Source organism: Sciurus vulgaris (assembly GCF_902686455.1).
Source record: "Sciurus vulgaris genome assembly, chromosome: 7".
Taxonomy (NCBI): domain Eukaryota; kingdom Metazoa; phylum Chordata; class Mammalia; order Rodentia; family Sciuridae; genus Sciurus; species Sciurus vulgaris.
Window position 1 is genome coordinate 14,329,817 of NC_136467.1, and position 15,828 is coordinate 14,345,644.

The following is a 15,828-nucleotide window of genomic DNA, read 5'->3' on the forward strand; positions in this document are numbered from 1 at the left end:
AAAAAACTTTTAGTGTTTATCTTATCCTATCATAAAAAAGAAGAAAAAAAGCCTATGTCTAATCAAAACAGCTTGTGTTCAAAATATGGCAATATGGCAAGGTTAATTAAGATAAACATGCTTCTACTCACTGTGGTAGAATACTCCTATACATATCGTGTGCTATGATAAGTATTTTTAAGAGGCTTTATCTGCTTTTTGGAATATCAGGTGCTATCATAAGTATCTTAAAAGTTCCTGGTGAGATAAGCAAGTGGAGTATTTCTGGTGCGCAGGGAACATTGGCTGATTGTCTCTCCAGGTTTATTATCTTCTCTTATCTCCCTCATAATCCTCAAGCTTTGAATGAGATTCTATGCAGAATATTCTCTATTTGTCCCTCTGTTTCTTTCCCTGCCTTTACCATTGTGCTCTGCCCTACAGGGAGGACCAGCCTGAACTCCTGAACTCCTGGGGCTCTGTGCTCCTGTGTCCCTCAGGGGTCACTGTTCCTTCCTTGTCATTCACTGCAGGACTGCTCTCCCCACAGCCTCCGCTCAGCTCTCCCTGGGGTTTATCCCTGGGTCCAGGATTAGTAATGGCCCATTTGTTGTTCACTCCAAGCTCCTGTGTTAGGCCTTGAGTTCCACTACATCCCATCCACACTCTGGAAACTGGCCCTTTGAACAAGACAAAACAAAATGCACTTCATCTCAAATTATCCTAATCTTAAACTTACATGAATTCTGTTCCTTTTGGGGTCAAAATCGGTGTCTACACAGTGCTTATATAGACCGTTTGCTTTGGGAAAATAAGTCAAGTTTAGTGCCAAGGTTGGATCCTGACTGGGTAAGAACCAGTTAGAGGATTTTTATTCCTCCTGGTCACAGTGATTAGTGGGAGGAGGGTGTCGGGGACATAATAACCTAACCTAGCCCAGTTGTGGTAAATTCCAAGAACCGTTTCCTGGAACTTTTAGACATAGTACTTTCTCTTTCAGTGGATAAACCAAGAAGTAGGTACTAGTCCAGTTATTGCTAATAGGCATCCTACTAACAATAGGAAGAGTCATTTGTAGAAAGAACCCACTGTGTGGGCAGCAGATGTAGGCAGCAGACAGGAGAGCACATAAAGAAACCAGACCCCTGAAGGAAGCTTTGGGTGGGTCCCATCCTCTGGGTTTTCACAAGCTTATGAATCTTCCGTGTTGCTTCTGGTAGTGTCAGCTGGATATTTTTACCTGCATAATATTGAGTCTGAATTGATAGATGATCACAGATAAATTTCTCACAAATTTTCCAGCATAAAATAGGTATGGCTAAAGAAATAAACCAGGGAGAAGAAACTCACAAATATATCTTCTTTCCTCTTCAGAGGTTCCTTGAAGTACTTCCAGTGGAATAAAACTGTGTATTAGTGAGCTCACTGAGCCATTCTGGAAGACTCTGTAGGAATCCAATTAGGAAGTTCTTCAACCCACATGATCTTTTACCATTGCAAACTCATCCACGACCTGAGGTCATTACTGGCACAGTTATCTTGTAAACAAATACTCGGTTCTGCACAGTTTTTAGGAACGTTGTTACACATTAGTGAAGCAGAACGTCAGTGGCCTATGAACCAACTTTTACTAAGTATTCTGAAGATGTTGCAATCTTTTAACAAAATAGAAAACTAAGGACAGAAAGAAGATAATGATATTGACATGATGAATAACAAAAGACTCCAATATGCCCAAAGAATAAAACAGATCCAAGAGAAATTTGAAAAGCAGCACACACTCTCAGAAGTGGATTTACCAAGTGATTTCAGAGATACCCACCTATCAGGACCCATTTCCAGCATTGAATTTTATGCCCAATAGCAATAGCATAGTAGTAGAAGTAATTCTGAGCTATTAAAAAATTGTCAACCAAGAATAAAAGATAGAATTAAGAGCTGAAAGGAAAGATTTTTTTCTACAACTTGACATCACAGAATATAGGATTATCCTGTGTGACTCCCCATTTAGGATGAGGATATTCCAGAGATTTGGATAACCAATTTCTAGGGAGTTTGATAATATAATTATGTAATTGATGATAGGTAGTATCCCATAAAGCATAGCAAGATTGGTATATTATTCTTTTATTTACTCAACAAATACTAATTGTTGAATAAATAGTCTGTCAATTTTAAATGTTGGGAATAGCAGAATTCAAAACAGAAAAGACATCTGCCTTCAAACTCATATTTTGTAGGTAGGCAGAAAATAAACTGAGTGAGTAAGGAAAATATACACAATGTTAGTGCTAAGTTTTGGAGATATAAGAAAGCCTGGAAGAAGGTTAGAATATTCAAAGTGGAGTGGAAGGTATTTTAAAACTTTCTACTGGGCACTCAGGAAAGGCTTCACGGAGGAGGTGATGGTTTAATAAAAGACTTGAAAACAGTTAGGAAGTAACCCACGTAAATAACTTTCAGAATTTAATTTCCAGGAAGAGAGAAAATTGTAAGGAAAGGTCCCGAAGCAGTATCTTGCATCATATTCGTCAGAAACATCAAGGAAATCTTGTATCTGCAGTTCAGGGAGTAGAGCAGAGATTCAAAGTTGAGGCTAGAGAGTTAATGAGGAGATGGGGAAAGTCATGTAGGGCCTTACAGATCATCAACAGGCTTCATCTCTCATTCTAGGTAGGATGGAATGTTATTGGAGAGTTTTGAACAAAGGGGTGATTTCATCTCATTTATGCTGCATTAAGATGGAGCTGACATATTAATAGCTTGAGGGTCAATGATGGTCTAGGGTAGTAGCAGTGGAGCTGATAAGTAACAGATTTTAAATATATTTCTTGTCTCCTACTGGAAAGCTTCAAGAATATTACACAGAATTCCTATGTATGTCTCAGTCTGATTCATCAATTGTTTAATTTTTGCCCCATTTACTAATCCTTCTTCATCTATCCTTATGTTATTTTTTTTTTCAGAACTACTTGATTGCATGTTGAAAACACCATGCACTACTACTGCTAAATATTTCAGAATTTATTTTCCAGAACAAGGACATTTTGGTTTTGGTGAACATGGATTAATGAGCCAGGATGATGTCAGGTGGGTAGCTTATACAGAGTGGATACACAGGACAAATGAGTGATTCACATCCCAGGTGGAAAGGACTGCACGAGATTTCATCATGCTACTCGGAATGATGTACAACTTCAAACTAATGAATTATTTCTGGAATTTTTCACTTCTTATTTTTAGACCACAGTTGATCATGGGTAGCTGAAGTTGAAAAGATGAAACTGTGGATAAGGGATTAATACAGTAGTCACTGAGCTGCCATTTATGATTAATGTGGGTTACGCACTACACACACCTCAGGGTACCCCTCTCAAGTTGGCACCATTCAATTTGAAATTTGCAATTTGTAAACTTATTAAAATGATTTTCTGGAAGATGGTATTTGAGTTTCTTATTTCATAAATAAAAGAGCCTTTATAATAGTTTCCAAAAGATGGAATTAAAGCATATTTAAAAATTCAAACAGATTTCACTGAGGGCCAGCAATGGCTGTGCTGATGGTTGTTATAAGGTCCCATTTGGTAGAGAGAATATTGGAATTGGTGAACTAGAGTGAGAAAACTGGGAACAGAGAGGCAATGGTCAGAGTGAAGTTATTATCATTGTCATTGTTTATACTAAAAAAGCCAAGATTCTGATCATGGGAGTAGATGGTCAAAGGCGAGGGGGGACAAGAGTGATCTCAGAAGAGAAGCTCCAGATGGAAGCCTGGGTAGCAAGTGACAAGAATATTACAATGGCACATTAATAATAGCATCCTAAAATGTATCACTAATGCCCAAATGCTTTATGTTCATTTTAAAAATACAGTCCTTAACCTAGAATACTAAAACAATATTAACTTAAGTGGTAAAACAGTGATAAAAGATTCAACTTTTTAAAGTGAAATTTATGTGAGTTTCAAATAAACATTTCACTAGCCTGTTCAACCCAAGTCTGTGTTCACGTTGGACACAGTTTACTGGCATGCAGCCTTTATTCACAACTCTTTCTCTCTCTCTCCTGTCATGGGAACTAGAAATCTGGAGTGGCACTTCCCAAGCTCCCTTTCCAGGTTTGGATAAAATTTGCATTCTGCCAGTGGTTCCAAAAGGCAAATGGATCACTAAGAAGCTCTCCTTCCAGCAGCCATTGCCAGGGGTTCTATGGTGGTCTGTTCCATCATCAGGACTGGCCTGGGACAGGGCTGCTGTGATGCTGTGGTCTTTTGCCGCAGCACCTTGACCTTGACCTCTGGGTGGCAGCAGCAACCTGCTTGGCTGCGGATGCACCTGCACTGGTGGTACCCAGAGCTAAAGGCAGCCACATTGATGAAGACCTCTCCAGTCCTCCCAGCAACTCTTCAGCACCTGACTCCCTGCATTAAACCCTCAGGTTGTTTTGACTTTTCCTTGATGAATCCTGACTGATGCAATACTTCATGCCAAGTCTGGTTCGAGGCCTTCAAGGATGGGAATCTCATTATTTGACTGGCTTACATTTTGCCTACTGAATACCTCATTGCCCATGTAAAAGAGAATTCTAAGACCTGGAGAGTAGTGGCAAACAGCTCCTAAAATTAATGCCTATAATTACCTGAAGTAAAGAGGCCACTGAAGCCAAGCATATAAGAGGTCAAGCTAGCTGCAGCTGTAACGTCTCAGTAGGAAAGAGAACAAGAAGGACTATGAAGTGTGTCAACTCTTCTGACTGCAGCCGATACCATAAGAAGAAAATGACAAGCTCAAAAACATTACACTCCTGGATCAAGGAAGGGTCTGAGCAAAAGAACCTCTGAAACCCATACATTCACAGTAGCATTTTTGATAAAAAAAAAAAAAAAAAAATTCAGCCCACAGATCTGTTTCTTTCATGTTGCAAAAATTATAGTGCAAGATTAATTAAATCATTTTTTGGTTTTATATATGAAAGTTAAAGGACTTATTGTAAAAAGTGATCTCTGAGAATTGGGAAAGGGGCATTCTGGTGGATTGGATGAACTTTGAACTCCAAATCATCCTGAGACTTCCTTGCCAGGAACAGGGAACCACTCCCTCCCTTGCTGTCCTTTCTTCCCTCGTTAGCAGACGATATTGACTTCACTTGAGCCTTTCAAGTTTCCTGAAACTATGCCGGACCATTGCTGCCTGCATCTGGACGCTGGGTGGGTGATACAAGGCCTCTTTACCTTTGAAAAGTGGGAGAGCTGTTTTGTTTGGAGTTTTTGCTGCACTCAAAATTGGCTTCAAAGACAGTTATGATCAAGGGAGGGAGGTGGGAGATGAGACCCACTTGTTAAGATGAACATACTCAATCTAATAAAGATGCATTTCTGGGAAGATCCTGAGGCTGCTGCTTTTGATAAATCAACAACATATTTTAACGATGGCAATTTCCCCTTATGGTGTTAACAGAATGACATAAAGTAGAAATGATACAAACAGAAATGATTATTTGCCGACTTCATATGTGCATAACTCTTATTTAACACATGTACAGGGCATAATGATACAGGCACTGGGATAAAGATGAGCTGAAAGCCATCTGTAAGTTTTGCTGCACTCTTCTACCTTCTATTAATGCAAAGAGGGAACACTGGGGGCCTAGTTTTAATGACACATGAGAATTGCACCCCATATAAAGTAAGACCATAGGAAGATAGCTGAAGGGGACAGGCCTTGGGCCTGGTGGAGGAGGAAATCAGGTTGCTGCCCTGGTTGGTGTTGGCCCTGGGATTGTATGTCTCTATTCTCAGGAACTGGAGCCCTAGTTCAATCAGGCTATTGCAAAGAGAAGTAGAGACTAAGAATTTTCCCTTTATTTGCTGACTTCAGAAACATCTAGAATCATAGTAATAATAAATGTAACAATAATAATGATGCTAGTTATATCTTGCACTTATTGACCATATGCAAAGCATTGAAGTACTAAGTGTTTTTCAGGTATTGGGTTATTTGACCCCCCAGTGACCCAATGAATAAGATACTATTATATTTCTGAATCATAGGTTTGTAAAATCTAAATTCAAGAGAGGCAAATCACACAGGTAGTTAATAACAAAGGTGGGATTCAAACCTAGGCCTTTCTTGCTTAAAACCCAAAACTTTAACCACAGTATTGGTAAAGTAGGACTTTTCTAAGTTCCATTTGGCCCATGTGTTAAAGCAGCTTTTAGGCTGCCCTAGTTAATTCCAAAGACTGGGTGGCTTATAAGCAGTGTCTCCCATGGTTCTGAGAGCAAGGGTGTCAAAGATCAAAGCACCTAATAATCCTGTGTCTAGGGAGGGCCTACATCCTGGTTCATAGACAACGGTCTTCTCACTGTGGTCTCACATGACAAAACAGGCCAGAGAGCTCTCTGTGCCTCTTTAAGAAGGGCAGTCCTTGCCTTCTGAGGGACCTCAAGTCTGGACCCCAGTCTGGTGACTTGGAACACTCAGGCTCCGGCAGTGATTTCCACATGGGACTCAACAGCTTTTATGTATGTCCCCCTCAGGCAGAGGCCAGGTACCACTGATTTCATTGCAAAATACCACCCTGCTCCTCTAGCCCCAATCTCCTGATATATCAAGTTTTGCAATTGGCCAATGTTTGGAATCTTAATTTTTTGAAAAAATAGTAAACTCAAGGAAAGAGAATACATCAGATTGGTTTGCCAGATTTGTTTCAGATGTTATTATTCGATGGGATCCAGAAAAAGGGAATTAGAAGGAAATGGAAAGCTAATAGCAGGAATGTTGGTTGGAGGTGAGGGAAAGGCAGGAGGCAGAAACCTCACACACTTCATAAATTGGTCCTCTCTTTCAGCGAATTTAGAAAATAAGAATGGTTTTGTTAAGATTGAAGATTCAAGGACTAATTATTATTTTTGAGATTCTTGCAACATATTTGCAATTACTTTAGCTGCAGCAATCCTGTTGGACTTGAACTTCATTGTTAGTGAGAGAAACTTTGTTTGACTTTGCTTGGAAACAGTAAAACCACAACAAAATAAAGTCTCCTGAAAGCTCCTAGGCAACCCTAGAATGCCCTACACAACTGGAAGGACTTGTGGGAAGAGGCTCAAATGGCTCCACAATTTTCATGGCAAGTCTGAAGGACCCAAAGGTGTTCTTTTTAGCATTGTCATAATACTAATAAGCATTTTTAAAAAGAATTATAAATTAATTTTCAAATGCCATCTCAAGAAATCTAAGCTTAAAAAAAAAAAAAACAGCAACAAAAATCTATACAGCTCTTCCAGTCTCCTCAAATTGTTACTGGTTTGACAGCCCAAAGGTCAGCTGTTCGAATCTTCTTGGAGGTGGATTTAAAAGGAGCCGGCTGAGTGTGTTCCTGGAACTGCATCACGTCCTTCCTGGGACCATCTGGGAACCTCCCGGTCTGTCAAGATAGGTTCGGCTCCGGAGGTCAACCGGGCGGAGGAACCCTGAGCAATAGTTGGCGGCCGGGACCGCACAGCTCCCCCAGCAGCAGAGGCAGCAGGTCCCCGCGCTCTGGGACGTTTCCTTCCCACCTCGACCACCTGGAGCAGGACCCGTACCAGCGCTTGCCAAGAGGTTAGGTCACACAGAAGGACTTTGCGACTGCAGAGAAAGAGCTGAGGCCAAGCATCTCTCCGAGGTAGGGGGAAGCCTGGAAGCCGGACTTCAGGTCCCCGCCCCCAGCTCCGCCAGGGACCCGCGCATCCCGGAGCCGGCGCGGGGCCGGGAGGGGGTGTGGCGGGCCGGGGGTAGCGGAGGCCCCTGCCCAGAGGCTGCATCTTCCGGGGCGACCTTCCCTTCGGGCTGGAGCGCGGGCTGCGGGGGGCGGGAGATGGGGGAGGCCTAACCCCCCAGAGTGCGGCCGGGGGAGGAACCGAGCGCGGAGGGAGGGCAGAGCAGCCAGCGGCGGCGCAGCAGCGAGTGTGTGCGCGCCCGGGGGTGAGCGCCGGCCCCGAGCGCGGCTGGCTTGTTGTACTCTGTCGCCAGGGCGGCCGGGCTCCCTGCAGCCCTGCGGACCGCGCCCGAGCGCCGGCGACAGGGCGGGCGGACAGCCGCTCATCCCGGTCCCGCCGCAGGGAGCCGGGAGAAGGCAGTCGCTCACATCGCCTCGCTGCCTGGAACCTGAGCGAGGCCGGGAAAAGGTAAAAAAATAAATAAATAAAAATAAATAAATAAGATAGGAAGAAGAGAGAGAGGGAAGGACAGACAGAGAGAGAGAGGGAGAGAGGGAGACGTGTGCAGGGCGCACAAATTGCAGGCAAATCGTCAGCAAGTTTGTGTTGCACGCTGAGGCTGAGGCTCTGCGTGCCGGGTGGGAGGAGAGGGTGGCGGTGGTGCGCGTACGTGTGTGACACTCATGGGTGAGGAGATTAGGAGGTGGGAGCCCTGCATCTCCTACGTAGATCTCCCTGTGAATATCCCCCTCTCCGAGTCGTCGCTTCCGCTGTGGCACATCCCCTGGGCTCTCACGACACCGAGGCAGAGGCAGCCACCCTCTTATTGTGATGGTCGGTACTGTTGCTACTATCTGATGGGAGATGGAGGGCGTTGAGCAATTTCTAGGAGCCTCCCTTCCTCCACCCCTGGACTATTTTAGGAAGGCAGGGGGAGGGAAAATGGGTAGCGGAGCCCAGGGCTTGCAGACCGCGCCGAGGCCCGGGCGACTCCCCCGGCGCTGTCATGGTGCAGTCGCTTCCAGGCAGCGCCTACACTAGAGGGCAAGATAACTTTCATCTCCTCTCCAGATAGACATGCTTCAGACCGATTCGGCGCTGCTGCCCGAGGAGTTCTGGGAAATGGTGGTTCACAGCGGGGCAGGTGCATCGCAAAGGGCAGAATTTAGTGCAAAATGCAGCAGCCGTCAGACCCAGAAAGGAAAGCCCCCTGGGAAGGGAGATTGGGGGAGCTGCTTGGGATAACAGGGTTTGATGCTGGAAGTTCAGGCCTCTACCGTTAAGAGTCAGGTACAGCCAAGAAATATCAGCTGTGAAACCTCAGCAGCCCGTGATGTTCATTTCCGAGCTCTTCAGTTTGGAGTGAAAAACTTAGGCATCTCGAATATTTTTTTCTATCAACATGAAGAAAGCCCCAAATGCATTATTTTCTGTTCTTTAATGCAAATTTGTTTGTCTTGATCTAAGAACTACTTTCCTAAAGGTAGGATTCATATGCCTATACAAGTCAGTCCTATGTAATAGAATGCCTACTAATTTTAAATCAAGCTAAGGTTATTAATATGACCTACATCTTCATAAAATGCTGATTTAATTGTGAGTCATGAGGATTGTTCTTTGTGAAAGCTTTTCTATTCCCCATGATGAAAAAGATTAATAACATGGATAAAAAGTTCCTGCTATCATCAGAATAGTGCACTAAAATACATAACTATTTTTCTTGTGCTTTTGAGTCTGTTGATTACTTTGTGGCAGATTTAGAACAAAATGTACCGAATCACTACTAACTTAATGTTTCTTGTTAAAGATAAAAAAATAAAAACATGCTCAGACTGACCATGATTATAATATTGCTAGACTTTGAAAAAATAGTCCATCAACTCTTACATTATAGCCTTACTTTTATCTTTCTTAACTAATGATTTTCTACAAAATGGTTTGTTTTTGTCCTTATTGTTCCCAAGTGAGCACTCTTTTCACTTGATTCCTTCCTACCAGGGAGCAGGGACTGGAAAAAACTATTTTGCCATTTGAAAAATTTCTAGAACTGCTTGGTGCTTTGCTGGGTCCTATTCTCTGATAATTATATGCAGCACACGGCTTCTGGCCACTGTCAGGAGGTGAGACTATAACAGGAAGTCAGGGCAAGGTGGGTAGCATTTTTGCAGTTCTAGCTACTGCAGCCACACCCTGTAGCCTGAATGTGACTGGTGTTAAGCACCCAAGATGCCTCTGTGGGGACATCTCTTGAGTGTCCTTCCTTGGGGTGTAATCAAACGAGAACTAATGTTGGGTAAGGGGTGAAATACATATTGAGCAAGGTGTGGAAAGAAGGCGGCAGTTATCTTTGGGTGTAATTTATATTTCCAGCTTACAAAATCATTTGCATCATGACACTGAATGCTCTTCATGCTGGTCTGTTCTATACTTTGTCTTGTGCTTCCTTGTTGGTATTCTTGTGTTTTGAGGGAAAGGACCATTTCTTATCATTTTCCTGAATAATTCATAATAGTGAAGAACAGAGTTGTTTACTGATAACCTGCATACATATATTAGTAATATTTTTATATTAAACCAGTGATGTCCCTTCTCTTTCCTACTTCTTAGTCATCTTAATGTTTATTAAGTAGTGTCATTACTAGGGGTAGAGCAGAAAAAATAATTAAATTTAAAATTAGAGACTGATGTGAATATAAGCCAGTAAAAGACTTAAAGGGGGGTTGTTGAAATGGCTTTTACATTTTTAATTTAGTAGTGAATTTCAGTATTATGGCTTTCATGTACATATTTAGATATATAATTAAGCAATATTCAGATATCATACTGCTGTGAATCTTTTTATGTGTCTATGGTCTCTATTCTTTTATTTCAATTTTTCAGGGTTTGGAATTTTCTACTATAGTTTCCTAATATCTAAAATTTTGGTTGTATTGTCTTAAGGCATATTCTTGTGGCCTGGTAGTGTTTTTCCTACTGCTTCCTCTGTGTATTCCTTTCTAGTTACACAAATAAGAAACTGCCATGGTAGTCTATGATACATTTTGGGTAAAGACAGGACAAATTGAGTTGTGATGCTTCAGGACTGTACTTTTCACAGGTATTGGTGTAAGAAGAGAGACTGTCAATCAGCCAAGAGAATTCCAAATAGCACAAAGTCGAAATTCCCTCTGCATCCTGCACCTCTGAGTGCAGCAGACAGTTATTGATTGGGTATTCTGTTTGTGTCCACAGTGGCCTGGGCTTCTCCATTACAAGTCACCCTGTGTTGTGGCAATAGTGTTTATATCATCACCTCCTCTGGTATATAAGCTCAAAGAGGCACTTGTCTTTCTTGTTCACCATTTCAGTGTACACCATGGCCTCTTACAAATAGTTTCTCAATATATATTGGCTGTGAAATAATAAATACAGGATCTTACCTCTCTGCTAAGTATGGTAAACGTACTTAACTGCCTTTTCTTAATTCCTTCTTCTGGAGAGATGTGGAGCTGGTGCAGGTATGTGATCCATCAGTGTCTGTTCAATTCTCCCTTTCCATCCAAGTACCTGGCTTAACCCTTCATTCCCTAACCCCTCACCACACAATATCCTGCACCTATGAAAAACTCCTTTGAACACCCTGGGATTGTGAACTTATTGGTCGTTCTGGATCTTCCTTTGGAGATCTGGTTCTGTAGGTCATGTCCACAATGAGAATGCGACTATATAACTAGTTGGTTTGAGGTTCTTATGATTATTCACCTATAGTTTTAGCTGTCACTTGTGCTACCATTAGTTTTGGAATCAGAGTGCACCTGTGGGGATATCTTTCCATTTGGCGGTCATTTCTCAAATTGCTGGTGGAGAAACTGAGGACAATGGAAGGAAAATGGAAACGAGTGATTTTGCTGAAACTCAACTGCATGCCACAAGTTATTTATTTACTTAAGCACAACTGGTGATTGAACCCAGGGCATCACACATACTAGGCAAGCATGCTACCTCTGAACTACAGCCCTAGCCCCAGGATTTACCTTCTTGAAACTTTTTAAATAGGATAAAATTTAACCTAATTTCACATAAATTAACCTCATTTTACAGATGAAGGAACAAGGACTCAGAAAAACTAACCTTTGTTAAGATCATAGAGACGGAATTAAGATTGCGCTCCTAGTCTTTCTTCATCTAGTCTGTGCATTTCCTGTACTGTTCTCTGTCCAACAAGTGGTCGTTGAGGACAAGGACATCCGTGCATAGAGCCTTCTCAAAATCGCCCCACTAGTTGGGACAAAGTTAAGCCTAGAATTTGTATCTCCTAATCCCAGTCTCCTTGTATTGCATTCTTTTTATTATTTTTAAATTTCTTATCAGATCACATGACACAAAATTAAAATATCAATAAGAAGTAAGAAAATCCTAATTTTATAATATAAGGCCTGTGTATAAAGAATGATGAAAGCAAAATGGTTTATCTTGGGCCTGAGAAAGGAAGGATGTTGCACCAACTTCTGTTGTGCTGGGGAGCAAGGGGTTTTCTGGGTCTTATCTCTCCCACATAAAGTATTATGAACTCGATTTGACAAAACAAAACTGCACACTGAGGGCATCGGGTGTGCCCAGAAATATGCTGGCTGTCAATGTATGAGTTATGAAAACAGTGCCAGTTAGAGTTCCTATTCCAGCAAAATGCTTATGTTCTGATTAAAGCAAGATTAACAATGGTGCAGAGTGTAGGCCAGCGTGTACTGGTGCTGGTGTGGAGTGTTGGTGCTCGAGAGGAATTGAGGGAGACCATGCTGAGTGTGTGCACGTACCTCTAGGGAGGGCTTCGTGTGGGCTGGGGGTCCTTGTGAGTGATGTGTTGGGTTTGCTAGGAGCATTTCCTCCAAGGCGAGGCAAAGGAGCAATGAAGAAGTGGCTTTACAGAGTTGCTGCAAAGACAGGGGGATATGGTGTGAGAGGTATTTGGAGGGGAACCTGGTGCAGCTCCTCCTGTGGAGCTCCACTAATGGCACCATGAATCCTGAGCATCCCCTGAGACTCCTCAGTCTCCCTTGTGCACCTTGGAAATCCTGCCTCCTTCCACCTATACTCCCTCCGCCCCAACCCTCCTACCCCCAGCTGACCAATCACCAAGTCTTATAAAATTTGCCTGGTGGAGGTTCTTCAGCCTTGTCTTTACTCTCACACCCTCCCCTCTCTCCAGTGTCAGTCTTTCATCCTCTCCTGTTTGAATTCCTGACATAACCTCCCTAACTGGTCTTCCAGCCTTGACCACCTCAAATACACCCTTAAACACTGTAGCTATTCATCTAAATCATGCCTTCTCACTTCCAGCCCAAGGTCCCCTGATGGTTTCTTGTTGCCTCCTAGAGAACCAGAACCACTCTTCTGTGCATGGTATGCAGGGACCCCCACCATCTGGCCACTCCCTCATTTGCCAGAGTGTCACCTGGCAGAGGCCTTCAGGGTCAGGCAATTGGCTGTTCCACATAGGATTCATACTACGTCTCATGCCCGTGCCTTTGTTCAAACTGGCCAATCTACCTGGAAAGTATCGTCCATATTTTCACCTAACTCTAACTCATTGATTGAGACTGAGTGCAGGTGTTAGCTCCTTTCCAGGAGAATTTCCCAGAACCCCCAGATTGGCATAGCCCTCTCCTCTCTAGCCCTCAATCTTTATATTTGCGCTTACCCCTGGGATTTTTGTATTGTTTTCTCTTTGTTGTCTTTTCCATATGGTCTAAATTCCTCAAAAGAAGAGTCGGGGTCATATTCATGTTGGTAGCCCCAGCATTGACCTTGTCACTCAGTGTGTTAGTTATGCTGTGGCAGTAAGACTGGATGCATACTGGAGACAAGTAGAGATTAACTGATGTTAGAATTAATCTTTTCTGTGACATGAATGTGACCGGAAGAGGGAAGAAGCAGAGGGATCTGTAATGCAATGACTTGCAGAAATCCCTTTTAATTCTGTACTTCTTGATTAAAGGTGGGGGCCTAATGTAGGGCAGCTGGACTGAAGTGCCTTTCTTTCCTCATCCTTGCTTAGAATGTATGCAGATAATAATATTGACAGATCTTACGGACATAGATAGATTTCAGAAAATTATACTCTTGCATTTGTGGAACCTAACTTTCTAACAGATTAGAGAAAAAGACAGTTGTAAGTTTCCTCAGGCATTTCTCACTGTGGTTTTCCCAAGTTAGGGTAGCTTTTGTGAATGGACAGGTGAGAATATTCCCCAGAGAAACAGGCTGCTAATGGGCCCACGATTTTGGCAGAGTTGTAGGACATGATATGCGATAACCCAGCCATAAATAATTATTTTCCTTCTGAGAATCTCTTGGGGAGCCACCCACTGAGAGGTAGCCCTCTAGCCTAAAAGATGCCAAGTACCTGGTCCTCCTCTTACTAATCTGCTTTCAAGTGGCTGAGATAGGTCTGCCTTTATCTTCCTACTACTTGACACCGTTCACTCCTCTCTGCCCTCTAACTGGCAAAGTGAGCAGTTAATGAGGCCTTCTTGCTTCTTGCTCCTGTAGTTCCTTTTATTTTTAAGCACAAGGCAGTAGCAGTAGCTGTGTGCAATATTTTGCATCCTTTTAAAAATGATAGTACAAAAAATATTATTAGCTTTGCATGTATGCATTCAAACCAGAGACCAATATATACTAGTATTAATAATGCCGTTTAAGGTCAATTTTATTTTGTAGATACACTCTATTGCTTAACCAATCCATCATAAATAACACTGTTTTAAGGACCAGACATTTAGATTATGGCATCATTTTGTAGCATGCATAGACTCTTCCTTTCCTTTGGGCAGGTGGGCCAACACATGCACATATGCTGGTCCTTCTTTAGCTTATGCCCTCCTTCTTTTCTTCCCACCCCTATTTCTTTTCCCACATCATCATCATCATCATCATCATCATCATCATCATAACCCAGAGGTACAGTGTGAATTGCAGTAGAATAGCAGGCTCATGTGGACCTCCTCTGTGGCCCTTGGTTAAGTACCTTTCTCTGGGTGCATTATTCAGCCCTCTCTTCTGATTATCTTGTTCATGGCAAGACCAGTCCTTGGGTTAGCAACCCTTGTTCAAAGTACATTGCCCAATGTCAAGACTCCTCCAACTTCACCTACCTCTAGTTCACTGCCCAACTCCTGAATGACCAGTTACACTTGACCACAGCTGAGAATTCAGGAAAGAGATGAACAATGTCCTCTGACTAGTCCACATCACTTCAGCCTTACAACCTACTTTAGAGTCTTTCTGTATAGGGAGGAAGAAAGCAAAATCCAACCCATTTTGTCGTCTAAATTTAGAATATTTAAAAGTCAGATTTTGAGAATGCAATCATTTTTACACTTATACTCTTTTAATTCATCAAATTGTTATTAGGAGCTATGATACACTCTTATTCCTGGAAACTGTACAACAAAACAGAGCAAAATATGTTTTGCAAAACAGCCAAAATAGCATAGATAAAGAACCTGTGAATACTGAGAAATAGTATTCAGTGTTTTGAGTATAGAGTTCATAGATTGGTAAAGTTTGTTGTTCGAAAAGAAAATATGGAATGAAAGTTTGCATTGCTCCTTTCAGCAACCAATTTTATTTTAGGTCCAATTTATGTATTTTGTCAGATATCACAGAAACTTCTAACATTTGCATGGGACTTTATAAATGTTCTTTACTTTGGCTATTTCAGTTGATAATGAATCAGTCATTCAAACTGAATGGAAAGAGTTCTCCTTTTAGCACTATAATGGCCTACATAGATTTTTTTTTTTTTTTTATTGTACCTTTTTCTTGTTTTATTTTTCAGATTCCAGAGTTCATTTCAGAGGGTGGTCTTAAAAAAAGAAAAGAAGAGGTGGTTCAATGTTTTGGAGATCTCACTCACTGACTGCTGCCAGTACCTTGGATTCCTCTGTTACTCCTCACGTCTACTAAGTCCTCTCATGTTTTCCGGAGCATAGTCCTGTGCTCCTGGGGGAGGAGCCTATCGGTGGTCTTGGTTTCATGCCACAGGAGGGACCATGGCAAGCTCCAGAGCCACCTCCCGCTCTCCTCGGGACATTGCCAATGTGATGCAGAGGCTGCAAGGTAAGGGGCAGATATTTCAGTGTTTTTTTAAAAAGTATACTTCCATATCC

The 15,828-nt window shown here is 42.3% G+C and overlaps 1 protein-coding gene across 2 annotated transcripts in view; it reads left to right on the plus strand.

Moving 5' to 3' along the window:
• Window positions 1–7,087: 7,087 nt before the first annotated feature.
• SYNE1 (spectrin repeat containing nuclear envelope protein 1) overlaps window positions 7,088–15,828 on the plus strand; it is a gene marked incomplete at its 5' end in the record, with an annotated part of 439,816 nt that continues 431,075 nt past the window's right edge. The window contains 2 exons of one of the 2 annotated variants that reach the window (XM_079147945.1): window positions 7,088–7,644; window positions 15,498–15,778. In XM_079147945.1, the coding sequence (XP_079004071.1) occupies window positions 15,712–15,778 (67 nt within the window). The remainder of the gene's footprint in view (window positions 7,645–15,497; window positions 15,779–15,828) is intronic. The other variant, XM_079147948.1, reaches the window with a different exon arrangement.